Source organism: Nematostella vectensis, chromosome 11, assembly GCF_932526225.1.
Source record: "Nematostella vectensis chromosome 11, jaNemVect1.1, whole genome shotgun sequence".
NCBI lineage: Eukaryota > Metazoa > Cnidaria > Anthozoa > Actiniaria > Edwardsiidae > Nematostella > Nematostella vectensis.
Window position 1 is genome coordinate 9,920,606 of NC_064044.1, and position 11,655 is coordinate 9,932,260.

The following is an 11,655-nucleotide window of genomic DNA, read 5'->3' on the forward strand; positions in this document are numbered from 1 at the left end:
TAAAAAACATACCTTGCCTGTCTGGTCATATGCAAAGATACAGGCATTGTACCCCCTGCCCCTCCCTAGGGAGTTTAATAATAGGGTTAAGAAACATACCTTGCCTGTCTGTTTATATGCAAAGATACAGGTATTGTACCCCCTGCCCCTCCCTGGGGAGTTTGAGTAAAATAATAAGAACTTATCGTACCTGTCTGGCCATATGCAAATATACAGGCATTGTATCCCTCAAATGCATTCTCCAATACGTCTGAGCCCAAGCACTCATAGACCTTATCTTGTGCTACAGATATTACATAAGGAGCTATTAGTGTTGCACTCGTAATGTAATACTACATTACCCTAGGAAATATCTTAGCTTGTGCTGATCATGTAATGCAATACTACAGTAAGAGATAATGCTTGCTTTACACATAAAAGTGATATCCTATTAAATCCTATCACTATTACTCTAAGCAGCATTTTTCTTTGTGAGCCAGCAAAATATAGCATGGCCATGATAAAGTCATGTTCATTTTAAATTGCAGACCTCGCTCTTGGATTTTGTAACAGAAGAACTTTAGATTTGTGCATTTAATCCCTGAACTTGCAAACTCAGAAAATCTATGGATGACCATTTGCTACACCTGTTAGTAGATGGTCGTTGAGATTAATGCGATATAAATTAACTGTAAAAGGGGAAAAGAACTTGTTAAAGAAGCTTCTAAGGGAGAAGGAATTTACAAAACCTCTCAGCAACATAATTTGGACTCATATTTCCTTACAAAATGAAAACAGAAAATTAGGTAGGTAGGCTCTAGCATGTTTGATGTGTTTTGGAAATATAAAGTGACAGATGTCCTAGAGAACTGAGCATGAGCTAGTGGTCCATCTGCAAAGATGTCATAATGACTTATCCACAAATATAGATGCATTTAAGTAATACAGCATAGAGTGAGCCATCTTTGTGGGAATATAACCCCACAGCAGGGGAAAATAAACAGTATAAAATTACCTGCAAATTTAGTTTTGGCTGCATCAATTGACCAGAAACAATGATCAAATGCAAAGTTCTGCAAGAAAAAATAGCAATTTATTGCTGAATTAGATATGATGTCAATACTGGAAGAAATAGTTAAGTGAGAAAACTAAAGAGACAAATCAAAATACAATAAAAGGCAATAATACTTTATGAGACTCTTAAGTTCAAAAATCTTAAATGAAACAAAATTACTTTGATACAGGATATGCAAAATACATGGAACCTAGTAAGTGTATTATTTTGTAATTAAATGGCTTTTACATGCATGTTAATGTGTGTATGTAGTTGAATGGTTTTATTCCAGTTGTGATTGTATTAGCTGTGTCTCCATGGCTGAATAAATAATCCTATATAAATTAGCACTCCATCGTATATTCCAGACTAGTTGTTGAAATTGCATGTCACGTCGAAGACAAGACTGCACAGAGGAAGTTTAATTTCCACATGTACCATCCTCACCTTGGCCTGTTTTCTGCATTGTCAATACAACCAGAGAAGAGACATGAAATAAAAAAAAAAAACATCATCGTCAACAAACAATAATCTTTTGGACAAAAATGGCACAAAGGTCATGCCTTGATGCTATTATTCAAGAACCTTTCAAGTATTCCATTCAAATACAGCGAAAAGACGTTTGTTTATTTTGAGTTGATGGTCTTATATTCGGATCGAAGTGTGTGCAAATAGTCTTCAACTCTCTAACACAATACAAAACCACAGGGGCATCAGACAGCCGTAAACACGCCATTGAAAGCAGAGATTTGGCACTCTATCTAACGGCATCTAAGAACAAGAATTAATTTTTTGATATTGCATGAATAAATCGAGTTGATAAACAACCACAGGGCGCAGTGGTATTATAACTATTGTATGAAAACCAATTGCGGTTTCGATGCTATGAGCCGGTAATCTATCGAATCCGGGATTCGAAATGAATCATAAACCATTAAAAGGAGATATTTTTCTCTCATTGCCAAAAGCACTCAATCAAGCACACATTACATACTCTCTCCCGACTAATCAACTATCAGGGTCGTTTTCTATTTTGAACGTTGAAGGTGAAATAATAGTTCAATACAATCATTAATAAAAACAACCGGTAGACTTCTTTGAAATATCTATTAAACCCTCATCACCTTTCTTCAGGTCAGAATAAACGATTTCAAGGTGGATTCATGAATGAAAGACAGACAATCACTATATTTTGGTTTATCTATATTTTTGTAACATGTGTATGTCTCCCTATGTCTGAAGCTTGTATTAAATCGCCGACAGCACAATTTTTGATATCGGACTACCTCGGCGTGAAATATACTAAGTGGTGGATTCCTAGCACAATCCTATCGTTCACCGAGATAAAAGAATTACATTCTAGCCTTTGAAGAGTGGCAGATTTATCCATAAATGTCACATTACATTTTAATACCAGCCAAGGGCGATGTGAGTGAAGTAAAAAATAAAACAACATCGACGTTTGATGGGTGAAAATCTCAAGAGAAGTGCACGGTGAGAGTGAAGTACGTAATCTATCCCAGCGTGGAGTAGCCTTCTTCTTTGAAATTACTCTATCTGCTTACTAGCCAAACCAATAAATTAAAGGATGAAATAAAAAAAACAGAATTTAGGTGTAAAAATGGATGTAAATAATCCGGGTTTGGGCATCTGTGATGTCTGTGTGGTCACATTTGAATCGATGAAATGTACTTATACCTGTCGTTCCCTCTAGAAGGAAGCAGAATTGTCTGATTTTCCTCCATGTCTACGACGACCTTGGATCCCAGATCTATTTCTGTAAATTTGACGATAAAAGAAACATCAGTTCCAAAAGCGATTTTTTTTTCTTCAAATTTTCACAACACTTGTTATGTGTACATTTCTACGAACCTCGACGATTCAGAGGCCGAACGCGTACGGCCACTTTCACCTTCGAGCCCATTTCGGATGGAATGAAATCAAATTCTAACTAACATCAGAGGTAATTACGGACCAAAGGTGTTGTTAACGGTTTGTATCATGTTTGAGAGACGATTTCCAGCGGTTTACGCGTTGACCGGCAGTCTTGCTCGCATCCACACATGTTCACCGCACCGCCATTTCCTTTGAAGACGAGCACATCCGGGAACCTCACTCGAGAACCCGCGGGATAGAATCCCAAATACGGTGAGGGTGGGTGACAAAACTACTTCCGGTTTTTACTTGGAACAGTCAGCTAAGACGATACATAAGCGATATTTAAAAAAAAAATGGCCTTGTAATAGAGATAAACGAAAAATTGATTATAACAACAAGCATAATGCGTTTTCTTTCCCGACAAAATTTTATTTTTTTTATTTTTTAGATGACGTCATTTGCTGATTTCGTGGCCCAATTGTATGAATGCTGGCCAGCATATCAATAACATAACGGCTCACGAATTGTAGTAGTACAAAAAAACATACAGACTTGGAATGGTAAACTACAAACCTCAAAGTGTTTCAAGCAAATGATCTCAAGCGAGAAAACGTACGGACTTTGGGATGAAATAGGCGCAGTGGCGAAATGAAGAAATATAACGAGACAGTGCGAGACACGCCAATCAAGCCGTCTTCAAATGGCTCCTGGTCGAAGTCCTTCACTTGGGGGTTTATACTTGCGGCGATAGTTGTGTTGGCTTTTGCGGGCGGCTTGTTAATCGGGAAATACGTTCTCCCGGGATATGCTTGTAGTCAAACCAAGGATCTCGCTGGTAAAGGTAGGATTGTTTCTATCGCGTGCGTCCATTCGTAAGATAGGCAGGAGATGAATAGCTAGCTGTCTGCATCGTAAGTGGTATAACATTACTAGTGAGAGCCATCATAGCGACCGGTTTATTGATATCCGTCAGATATTGGGGCTGGAGGGGGTAAGGGAAGCTGCGTTCCGATACAAGTGCGGGAGCCTAGAATTTGCAATTCTTGCAATACTTAAAACGATCATTATGCAACAAACAGGCCCGTACCCATGGGGGAGGGAGGTGCGCAACACCCCCCAACACCACCACCACCACCATCATCACCACCACTAACGACGGAAGGTCCATTTTCGGTTCTCAATAGACGTGCTATTTGTAGACAAAACTATAAAGCATGAGGTAGATAACTCTGATATGTAGTCAAATTCGACAATAAACGTCCCGTGGAGATACTGAAAAGACATAAAAAAATCATTTTTTTTCGCGGGTGGTCAGATTGTTATCAGAGAACTCCCTCTACCCCACCCTCCCCCCCCCCCCCCCCCAGGAAAAAATTCTGGGTTCGGGCCCGACAAACAACTTTTATCGCATACGATCATATTTTTCCGTCCTCAATCTAGGCATATAATAAAAAAATAACTTAAACAAAGCCAAAAAAAACAAACGCATAAAAAATATCACCTGGATTTAGCTATGATACTTTATTCCACTCTCTAGGTTTCAATTTAGGAGAAACGGAATACCAAAGAAAACTTCAGTAGTCGTCGGTTTCACTTGCAGATATCGCAGATGTCCCAAGAGAGAGGCGGGAAGCCCCAGTAATCCCATCACCACCCGCGGTCACACTTGAGGACGTCCAGAACGAGATTCGGTTTTATTTGAAGACGGTCACCGCTAGGGACATATGCAAGTCTACCGATGTCATTTGTCAAACTGGTAAGGGATCATAGTCATGTGCTTGGCCATGATTATCTGAGCGGGAGCGGTGCGCAGTGGAGCTTATATGCATAAATAATAAAAGATTAGGTGATTCAGATAAGAAACTACCTCGGCATTTTGTGTGTGTGTGGTGATGGTGGTGGTGATTGGGGGTGGGGTGGGGTGTTGCGCGCTCCCCTCCCTTCCACTCCTTGTTATGCCCTTGAGAGCGTGATGTGTTGGTGAGTTTTACGTGTGAAGATTAGGTTCTAATGACTGCATAGAATTAAACGACTCCAAAATACTGTGGCAACACATCAACATCGCCGTGAAGGGAAGTCCTGAGTTCGGACTACTCCCCATCACAAGCCCCCCCCCCCCCCCCCGCCCCCCATTCTTCTCCCCACCTTCCAAACCACACTCGACCTGGAGGTCCGTTAAAAGAAAGAAAAAAAGAAAGTACCAATTTATAAACAGGGAAGCACCTCTACATTTTAAATGGAAATTGAAATCGTTTCTTAGATTTGCGTTGTTGTTCTTTTAGAGCGCATCCATATATTTCGTTGTCAGTGCATATAGCGGATGGCAAATGGAAAAAAGGCAGTTTTACGACCGAAAGGAAGCATGAAAAAACTAGATATTTTTCTACCAAAGGCAAAAAAAGCAGAGGAAGGGGCACTGGGGGCACGTGCCCCCCCCCCCCCAAATATTTGGGGCGTGGCTGTGCCCCATTTTCTTAATGATTTTGTATTGTGCCCCGCCAATATTCCGAGGCCTGCTAGGGCACTGCCTCATTCCGCCGAAGAATTACCATTCACCATGGCATTGATTAGAACTGATACAGTGTTAAATAACCGTGGTACGGAAGCCATTTCGCAGTCACGATGACGGCCTTTAGACCGCTTAGCTAGCTACTGGCCTAGAGAAGGTCTTCGTATTATAAACTTAGTAGTTTAATCGCTCACTCAAGTTCTTCGCTTTAGGACCAGAAGGTCCAAGTGGACCACAGGGGCCGCAAGGGGTTTCGGGTTCTCGAGGAGAAAAGGGTCATCCTGGCAACCCTGGTCCTAAAGGAGACATGGGCCTCGCAGGCCGCCCTGGGGCGCCAGGTCTTGATGGCGCCACAGGGCATCCGGGTCCGCCGGGCGATAGAGGCTGGCAAGGAGCCCCTGGACTCACTGGAGACACAGGACTACCTGGCGACAAGGGACAAAAAGGAGACGAGGGACAAAAGGGAAACGAAGGGCCCCAAGGGCCACAAGGGTTTCGAGGTGGATTTGGCCCTAAAGGAAGAGCAGGTCCCAAAGGCAATGTAGGCCCTATAGGCCCTGCGGGGCTTGTGGGGCTGCCAGGTGAAAAAGGTGCCAAGGGGGACCGTGGGCGGAGAGGCAGAATGGGTAGCAAAGGAAGCATGGGTCCTCCCGGGGAAAAAGGTCTTGACGGTAGACCCGGGGCAGCGTCTACAAGTAAGGGACAGCCTGGACTACCAGGGAAAGATGGTCAGAATGGAAAACCCGGAACCAAGGGAGACAAAGGGGACGTTGGACCGTTGGGCGTACCTGGCCTTCAAGGACCTAGAGGACTGTCTGGGATAAACGGGCGGGACGGGGTCCCTGGGCAGAAAGGTAGACGAGGGAAACCAGGCGCCGAGGGAGAGAGCATTAAAGGCGACATAGGCCCTCCCGGGCTTCGTGGTAGAGATGGTGATACGGGGCCAAAGGGGGAGAAGGGTGCAAAAGGAGAGACCGGTATAGGGATTAAGGGAGATAATGGATTGCATGGTATAAATGGAATTGATGGGTTTCCTGGGAAAAAGGGTGAAGTCGGCCCTCCCGGACCACCAGGAAAATGCGCTAAAAAATGTTAAAATAAGCATTTTTAAACACTGTTGCCAACATAAAGAGAAGCTGGGCCTTTTGTTGTTGCTGTTGTGTGTATGTGTTGTGTGTGTGAAAGCGTGATGGCACAAACCATATTCATGAAAAAAAAGGGATTTAGGTTCAACGCCTCTTTAAAAACAGAAAGGGTGGCTGACTCTTTGAGCGTTTGCCTAAGAGGCATATGGTCCCTTGGCCGCCAAAAAAAAATAGTTCATTCCTAGTCCTTTTTCCATGTAATACCTATGACTACGCACCACGCGTAGTAGCGTTTGTCAGAAAGCTAAAGCCATTGAAAAACAAATTAAGATGGATTATTTGGGAGAATAACCAAATTCCTAGCCCCGTTGGTTACGCAGTTATCGATGAGATGGCGAGTTGAAAATATTGAGGTCTATTTAGGCGCTTTGGGTCTCTTGGAAGCTCAATCAGCGATGCATTTGTCGTGCACTTATAGAGGTTTCAGATCACACGCGGTCTTCGCCGTCGAAAAAAATCTACGGCACTATTTAACTTTCGCTGTAGTGCGCTTTCAATCAATATGCCCTTGACCAATCACAGTCCAGTTAATGAACACCACCCAAAAAGATTTTATTTTTTCTTAGTTTCTGCAAGTCGGCTATTATCTCATGATTTCTGCTAGCTCTCTCTCGACTGCGTCCACGAAAGCTGGAAAGTTCGGATCCGTCAGACAAAAACGCAGCATCGTGTTCAAGCGTGACGTGGGTAGGTTGGTAGATTCGTACGCTCGTGGCAGATCACGCGCACCAGATGTTACCTTTAAAAGAAATTTACTCTTAAAGAGCCCTGCTCAGCCATACCTTTTTTTGGTTCCATTCAATATTGGAAGAAAACGTGTGTGGTGAAATCTTTTTATAACCATATTAAAAGAAAGCTTTATATCTATTTACCAAAAGCGATAGAAAATATTTAAAATATAAAGATGTTGGCTGACAAAGGCTTTTCAAGAAGTTGTAAATTAAATGCGATTCAAATGCTTTAGATGAGGAATGGGAAGCAATGCATACACAGTATAGCGCAAAGTTTAGCTTACAGCTATTGAACGATTGTACACATAAAGTTTTATCCCATTCCCTACCGCAATTTCAGGGCCGTAACGGAGGGTGGAGCACTTGGTGCAATTGCCCCCCCCCCCCCAATATTTTCAAAAATTACGAACCCAGGCGTCTCAATGTCGTGACACAACGGTCAAGTCCTGCTCGGAATGCATCCTGGGAAGGATTATGCACGCGCGAAAAGGATCACGGAAGCTTCGAGATGCATTCGGCTGCTCTTTAACGGAGGCTGGACACGCCTGGGTACGAGGCAGTACAACTACGGACTAACTGTATGGCCTGGGCGAACATCACAATAATTTAGAAAAAATCATATCACCTTTCTAGCCATCTCAGACACTGTCATACTCTCATCACTAGAGCCAGTCTCATCAACCGCGTCGCCAGAGGAGGTCTGAGAACAGGCAAATGCTTGAGAGTCTTCCATGGGAACCTGTGTGTCATTGTCAGGTATCTCTCGTACAGGGAAATATGGTGTCACGCTAGTGACAAAGTCCTTGCATAACTCCACAGAGGAGGTAGTGCCAGCTTTTGCAAACCTGATACGGAACCGCCGCGTCTCTGTCTGTAATGGGAGTTGCAGTACATATTCAAAAAAAAATTCATATACTGTATGGTGATCAGATGTGTTCATGTATTGTATGGTGATCAGAAGTGTTCATGATGATAATGACGATTGTATTGGTTGCAATTAATCAGTTAATGATGATATTGATGATGGTAGTGTTTGCGATTGTTGCGATGTTGACAACGGTAGTGATAGTTAAGAAGATGATTATGGTAGTAATTAAGATAATGATGTTGTGATGATGTTGATGATGGTAGCGAGAGTGATAATTCTTAATAACTAGATTCATTAGACTCCAAGTAGTCAAGACAACCAACTCCATTGTGGTTCATCAGAAACATGGGCTGTCTCTCACCAAGTCCTGAATCTTTGGTGGTGGTGGTGATGGTTGTACAGATTATAAAATGATGAGGAGGAGAAAAAATATAGTACCTTAACTCTGTATAGAAAAACTGCACAGTCGCCTTTAGCAGCTACGCGTAGCCACTTAGAAGCCTCAATCAAGGATAAATTTTCCTATTATGATAACAACAGAATCAGCTGTGGATCCAGGATTTCACGAAAGGGTACACACTCAAAGGTGGAACGGACCCAAAATTTTGTGGATTGTAGCTCTCATAAATGTATGAACATTCTAACAAAAATTAGGCTTGTGATGAGGTCCAAAATCTTGTGACACGCCTAATGCGAGTGAGACAGCTATATACACAATTTTGGACCTCGTAACAAGCTTAATAATTTTGGTGAGAATGTTCATACATTATCTGTATTCACCCGCATTGGCTCTCTTGTTTTTTTTTTTTTTTCACATATTTATTTACTGTATTTCACCTGATTTCACAAGTCATGTTGAGTTGACAGCTATGACAATAAAATGCAATTTAGAATGAAAAGTTACACGTTGTTTTTACTCACATGAATTTGCGAATTCTGTGTCTCTGCACTTGATGAATTTGACGAAATTACCAGTCTATTGGTATCCACCAGTGATACTTGGAGTTTAGTATAACTACCGACAGGCAGATGCTGGAAAAAAGGAATTACTCTATGACAAGGCAAACAAACGTCGTTTCATTTAATGACAATATAATTTACCAGCCATTTGGTAGCCTTGTTTCCCGTTGTTGTTGTTGAATTTTCTACACATTTCGCATAACGTTCAAGGAGCCAAGATTTGCATGTTGTCATAATCCAGGTTAACTTGTGTCTAGTTGTTTACAAAGGAGCAATGAATCGAAGAGAAAATCGGGTGATTTTTTTTTTTTTTGCATTGGAAATACGCGCGCGCGACAAGAGTTATTTTCCCGCCAAAAGTATAAAACCACAGGTGACCCAACCCAACCCAGCCAATCTCTTTGCCAGCGCTTACGTAAAAGGAGGCTATTTTACAATCGCGAAGAGCTCGCCTGTTGTGCTGTGCTTTATGGTGGTTCAACTGAAAGTCTTTAACTTGTTTATCTGTTTCCGATTAATTATATTATAATTAATTTATATTTTTCTCTTTCTCGAAAATAAGGCGCCAGATAAATCCAAAAACAGAACGACTGCTGTGTGGCGTGTTTAAAGTCCATATAACCTTTCACAGTTGATAGACTTTGTCAATTTTTTATATTTTCATATTCCAAATGGTATGTGGTTCGTATGGACCCTATAAAACACGCATTCGCACGAATAACTCAAATCTGTAATATTGAGGTATTTTGGCCAACCTGGAAAAAAGGCCGTAAACTGAAAGGCACGGGTCAAGTCATTTATGACGTAGATTGAGATGTCAACCAAATTACATAAATGATAAATGATAACTTTATTCCAATAAATACCAATACAGGTATATTAGGATAATATACAAAGTAGGTTGGCTTATATGCCTATCCTCTATTCATAATATTTAATTACATCATCACAAAATTTCAGGACTTGGCTCGTATAATGGAGTCATCTGTTAAGCTCATAATATACAAAAAAAGGTATTTTGGCCTTAACAGTTTAAAAGAGTTATTGATTGCAAATAGATCATTAAAAAGTACCCGACGTATATCATTGACATAGTCGCATTCCATTAAGGTATGGTACTCATCCCCAACCTTATTTTTTTCACATTTTTCACAAATCCTTAATTCATAAGGTAAATTTTTATAGCGGCCTGTTTCAATTGCTAGTTTGTGTGCCGAGACACGCAATCTAGTCATAGATTGTCGGCGTCTAACATTAGCTTCTGATAAATATTTTTCTAGTTTAAAATTTGTCTTGATCCACTATTTTGATTTAACTGTGCCTGGGTTCTCCAAAATGTTGCATAACTTTTATATAGTACTTTCTTAATATATTTTCCTAAGGTATGAATTTGTTGGCCTTCAATATCTATTTCCTGTAGTGTCTTTAAATCATACCAAGCAAATAGGGAATTGATAAACCTTACATGAGAAAACATATGCGCGCGCTAAACCGGTTCCCGTCTTCATGTCTTCTTAGTTATTGCCGAAGAACGTTGTGAGGTTACAACTTTTACCGTCATCTTTATATCTTAACCTGGTAGTCAAATGATTATTTAACTTCAGGGAACAAATCTGCAAAATTTAGCAGATATTCTTTAGTCTTTGAATTGTTTTTGCATTGTGCGCGCGCGCTTCATTCGCAATCAAGAATGGCGACATTCTCACGAGGGCGCGCTGTTTTTGAAACCTACAACAAAACGATATTTTCTTTTTTCGCATACAATTCTCGACTTTATTATTCTTCGCTTCGTTGAGGGTAGCATTGCAATAGAAAACAATTCGCCAATATTTTGTGGTATTGCCGTCTCTGAATTTTAACAGATTTAAGGAAAATACGTTGTTTCAGATTTTCCCGCCAAAACTTTAAAAATTATCACTCGATTCAATCTCCTTTCGCGCGGCCAGGAAAATTTTCAAAGATCTGTAGAAAATTCAAATTTCGATAAAATTCAATTCTCTTTTCAGAATTTGAAGTTTATCTATGCTTTGTTTTGGCTAGAATGATATAAGTGAAAGGTTTTAAGAACTTTAAAGATTCTTCAGGGTTCGGAGTAAACAAGGAGCAAGTAATCCGGACAAAAGTCACATAACATCTTTCAGCTGAGGGAACTTAACATTTCCCCCAAAGTAAATCTTCAATCCCTTGCTCTAAAATTAGAACCTCAAATCATGCCACCATCTACCCGCCAATCAGAATCTTCCAGTCTTTATGAACATGATGGCATAGTCTCATCAAAATCAATGATTAAACTTAATTATCCGAAATGAGATGGAAAAAAGGGAGACGCTGGCTTATTATTTAATTCCCAATGTCAAAATTTCATATCAATTGTCCGATGTTATTACATTATATTACACTTTGGTCAAGTCGTTTAAGACTTTATGAATCTCGCACTAGTGTAATATCGTTCGGTTATTAGTTGCACATAAATATAACTTAAAAATATCAAAAACCCTGTGGCGCACGAAGCAGGTGTAAACCGATTCAAT

General features: G+C 40.7%; 3 protein-coding genes across 5 annotated transcripts in view; 1 reads left to right on the top strand and 2 right to left on the bottom strand.

Annotated features, from left to right (window-relative positions):
- The window catches only part of LOC5510185 (kinesin-like protein KIF13B), a 38,809-nt gene extending 35,652 nt beyond the window's left edge, over positions 1–3,157 (bottom strand). For both annotated transcript variants that reach the window (XM_048734100.1, XM_048734099.1), the window contains exons 1-5: positions 2,906–3,157; positions 2,732–2,810; positions 1,481–1,493; positions 995–1,052; positions 191–283 (exon numbers count right to left, since the gene is read on the bottom strand). In XM_048734100.1, coding sequence (XP_048590057.1) covers positions 191–283; positions 995–1,052; positions 1,481–1,493; positions 2,732–2,810; positions 2,906–2,957 — 295 coding nt within the window. In that variant the 5' untranslated portion in view covers positions 2,958–3,157. The remainder of the gene's footprint in view (positions 1–190; positions 284–994; positions 1,053–1,480; positions 1,494–2,731; positions 2,811–2,905) is intronic.
- A 244-nt stretch (positions 3,158–3,401) lies between these two features.
- LOC5510184 (collagen alpha-1(XIII) chain) lies at positions 3,402–6,566 on the top strand. 2 transcript variants are annotated; one of them, XM_032379271.2, is made up of 3 exons: positions 3,402–3,746; positions 4,512–4,667; positions 5,633–6,566. In XM_032379271.2, exons 1-3 carry the CDS (start codon positions 3,560–3,562, stop codon positions 6,514–6,516), a joined length of 1,227 nt encoding a protein of 408 aa, XP_032235162.1. In that variant the 5' UTR covers positions 3,402–3,559; the 3' UTR covers positions 6,517–6,566. The 2 variants fall into 2 exon arrangements, with proteins under 2 accessions (XP_032235162.1, XP_001630678.2); XM_001630628.3 differs by having other exon boundaries at positions 3,403–3,752.
- A 530-nt stretch (positions 6,567–7,096) lies between these two features.
- Positions 7,097–9,456, bottom strand: LOC116616975 (meiotic recombination protein REC114). The gene is made up of 5 exons (XM_048734103.1): positions 9,266–9,456; positions 9,086–9,196; positions 8,603–8,686; positions 7,922–8,167; positions 7,097–7,304 (listed from the first exon to the last, which is right to left on the bottom strand). The coding sequence occupies exons 1-5, from the start codon at positions 9,356–9,358 to the stop codon at positions 7,149–7,151; spliced, it is 690 nt and encodes a 229-aa protein (XP_048590060.1). The 5' UTR covers positions 9,359–9,456; the 3' UTR covers positions 7,097–7,148.
- Positions 9,457–11,655: the final 2,199 nt, after the last annotated feature.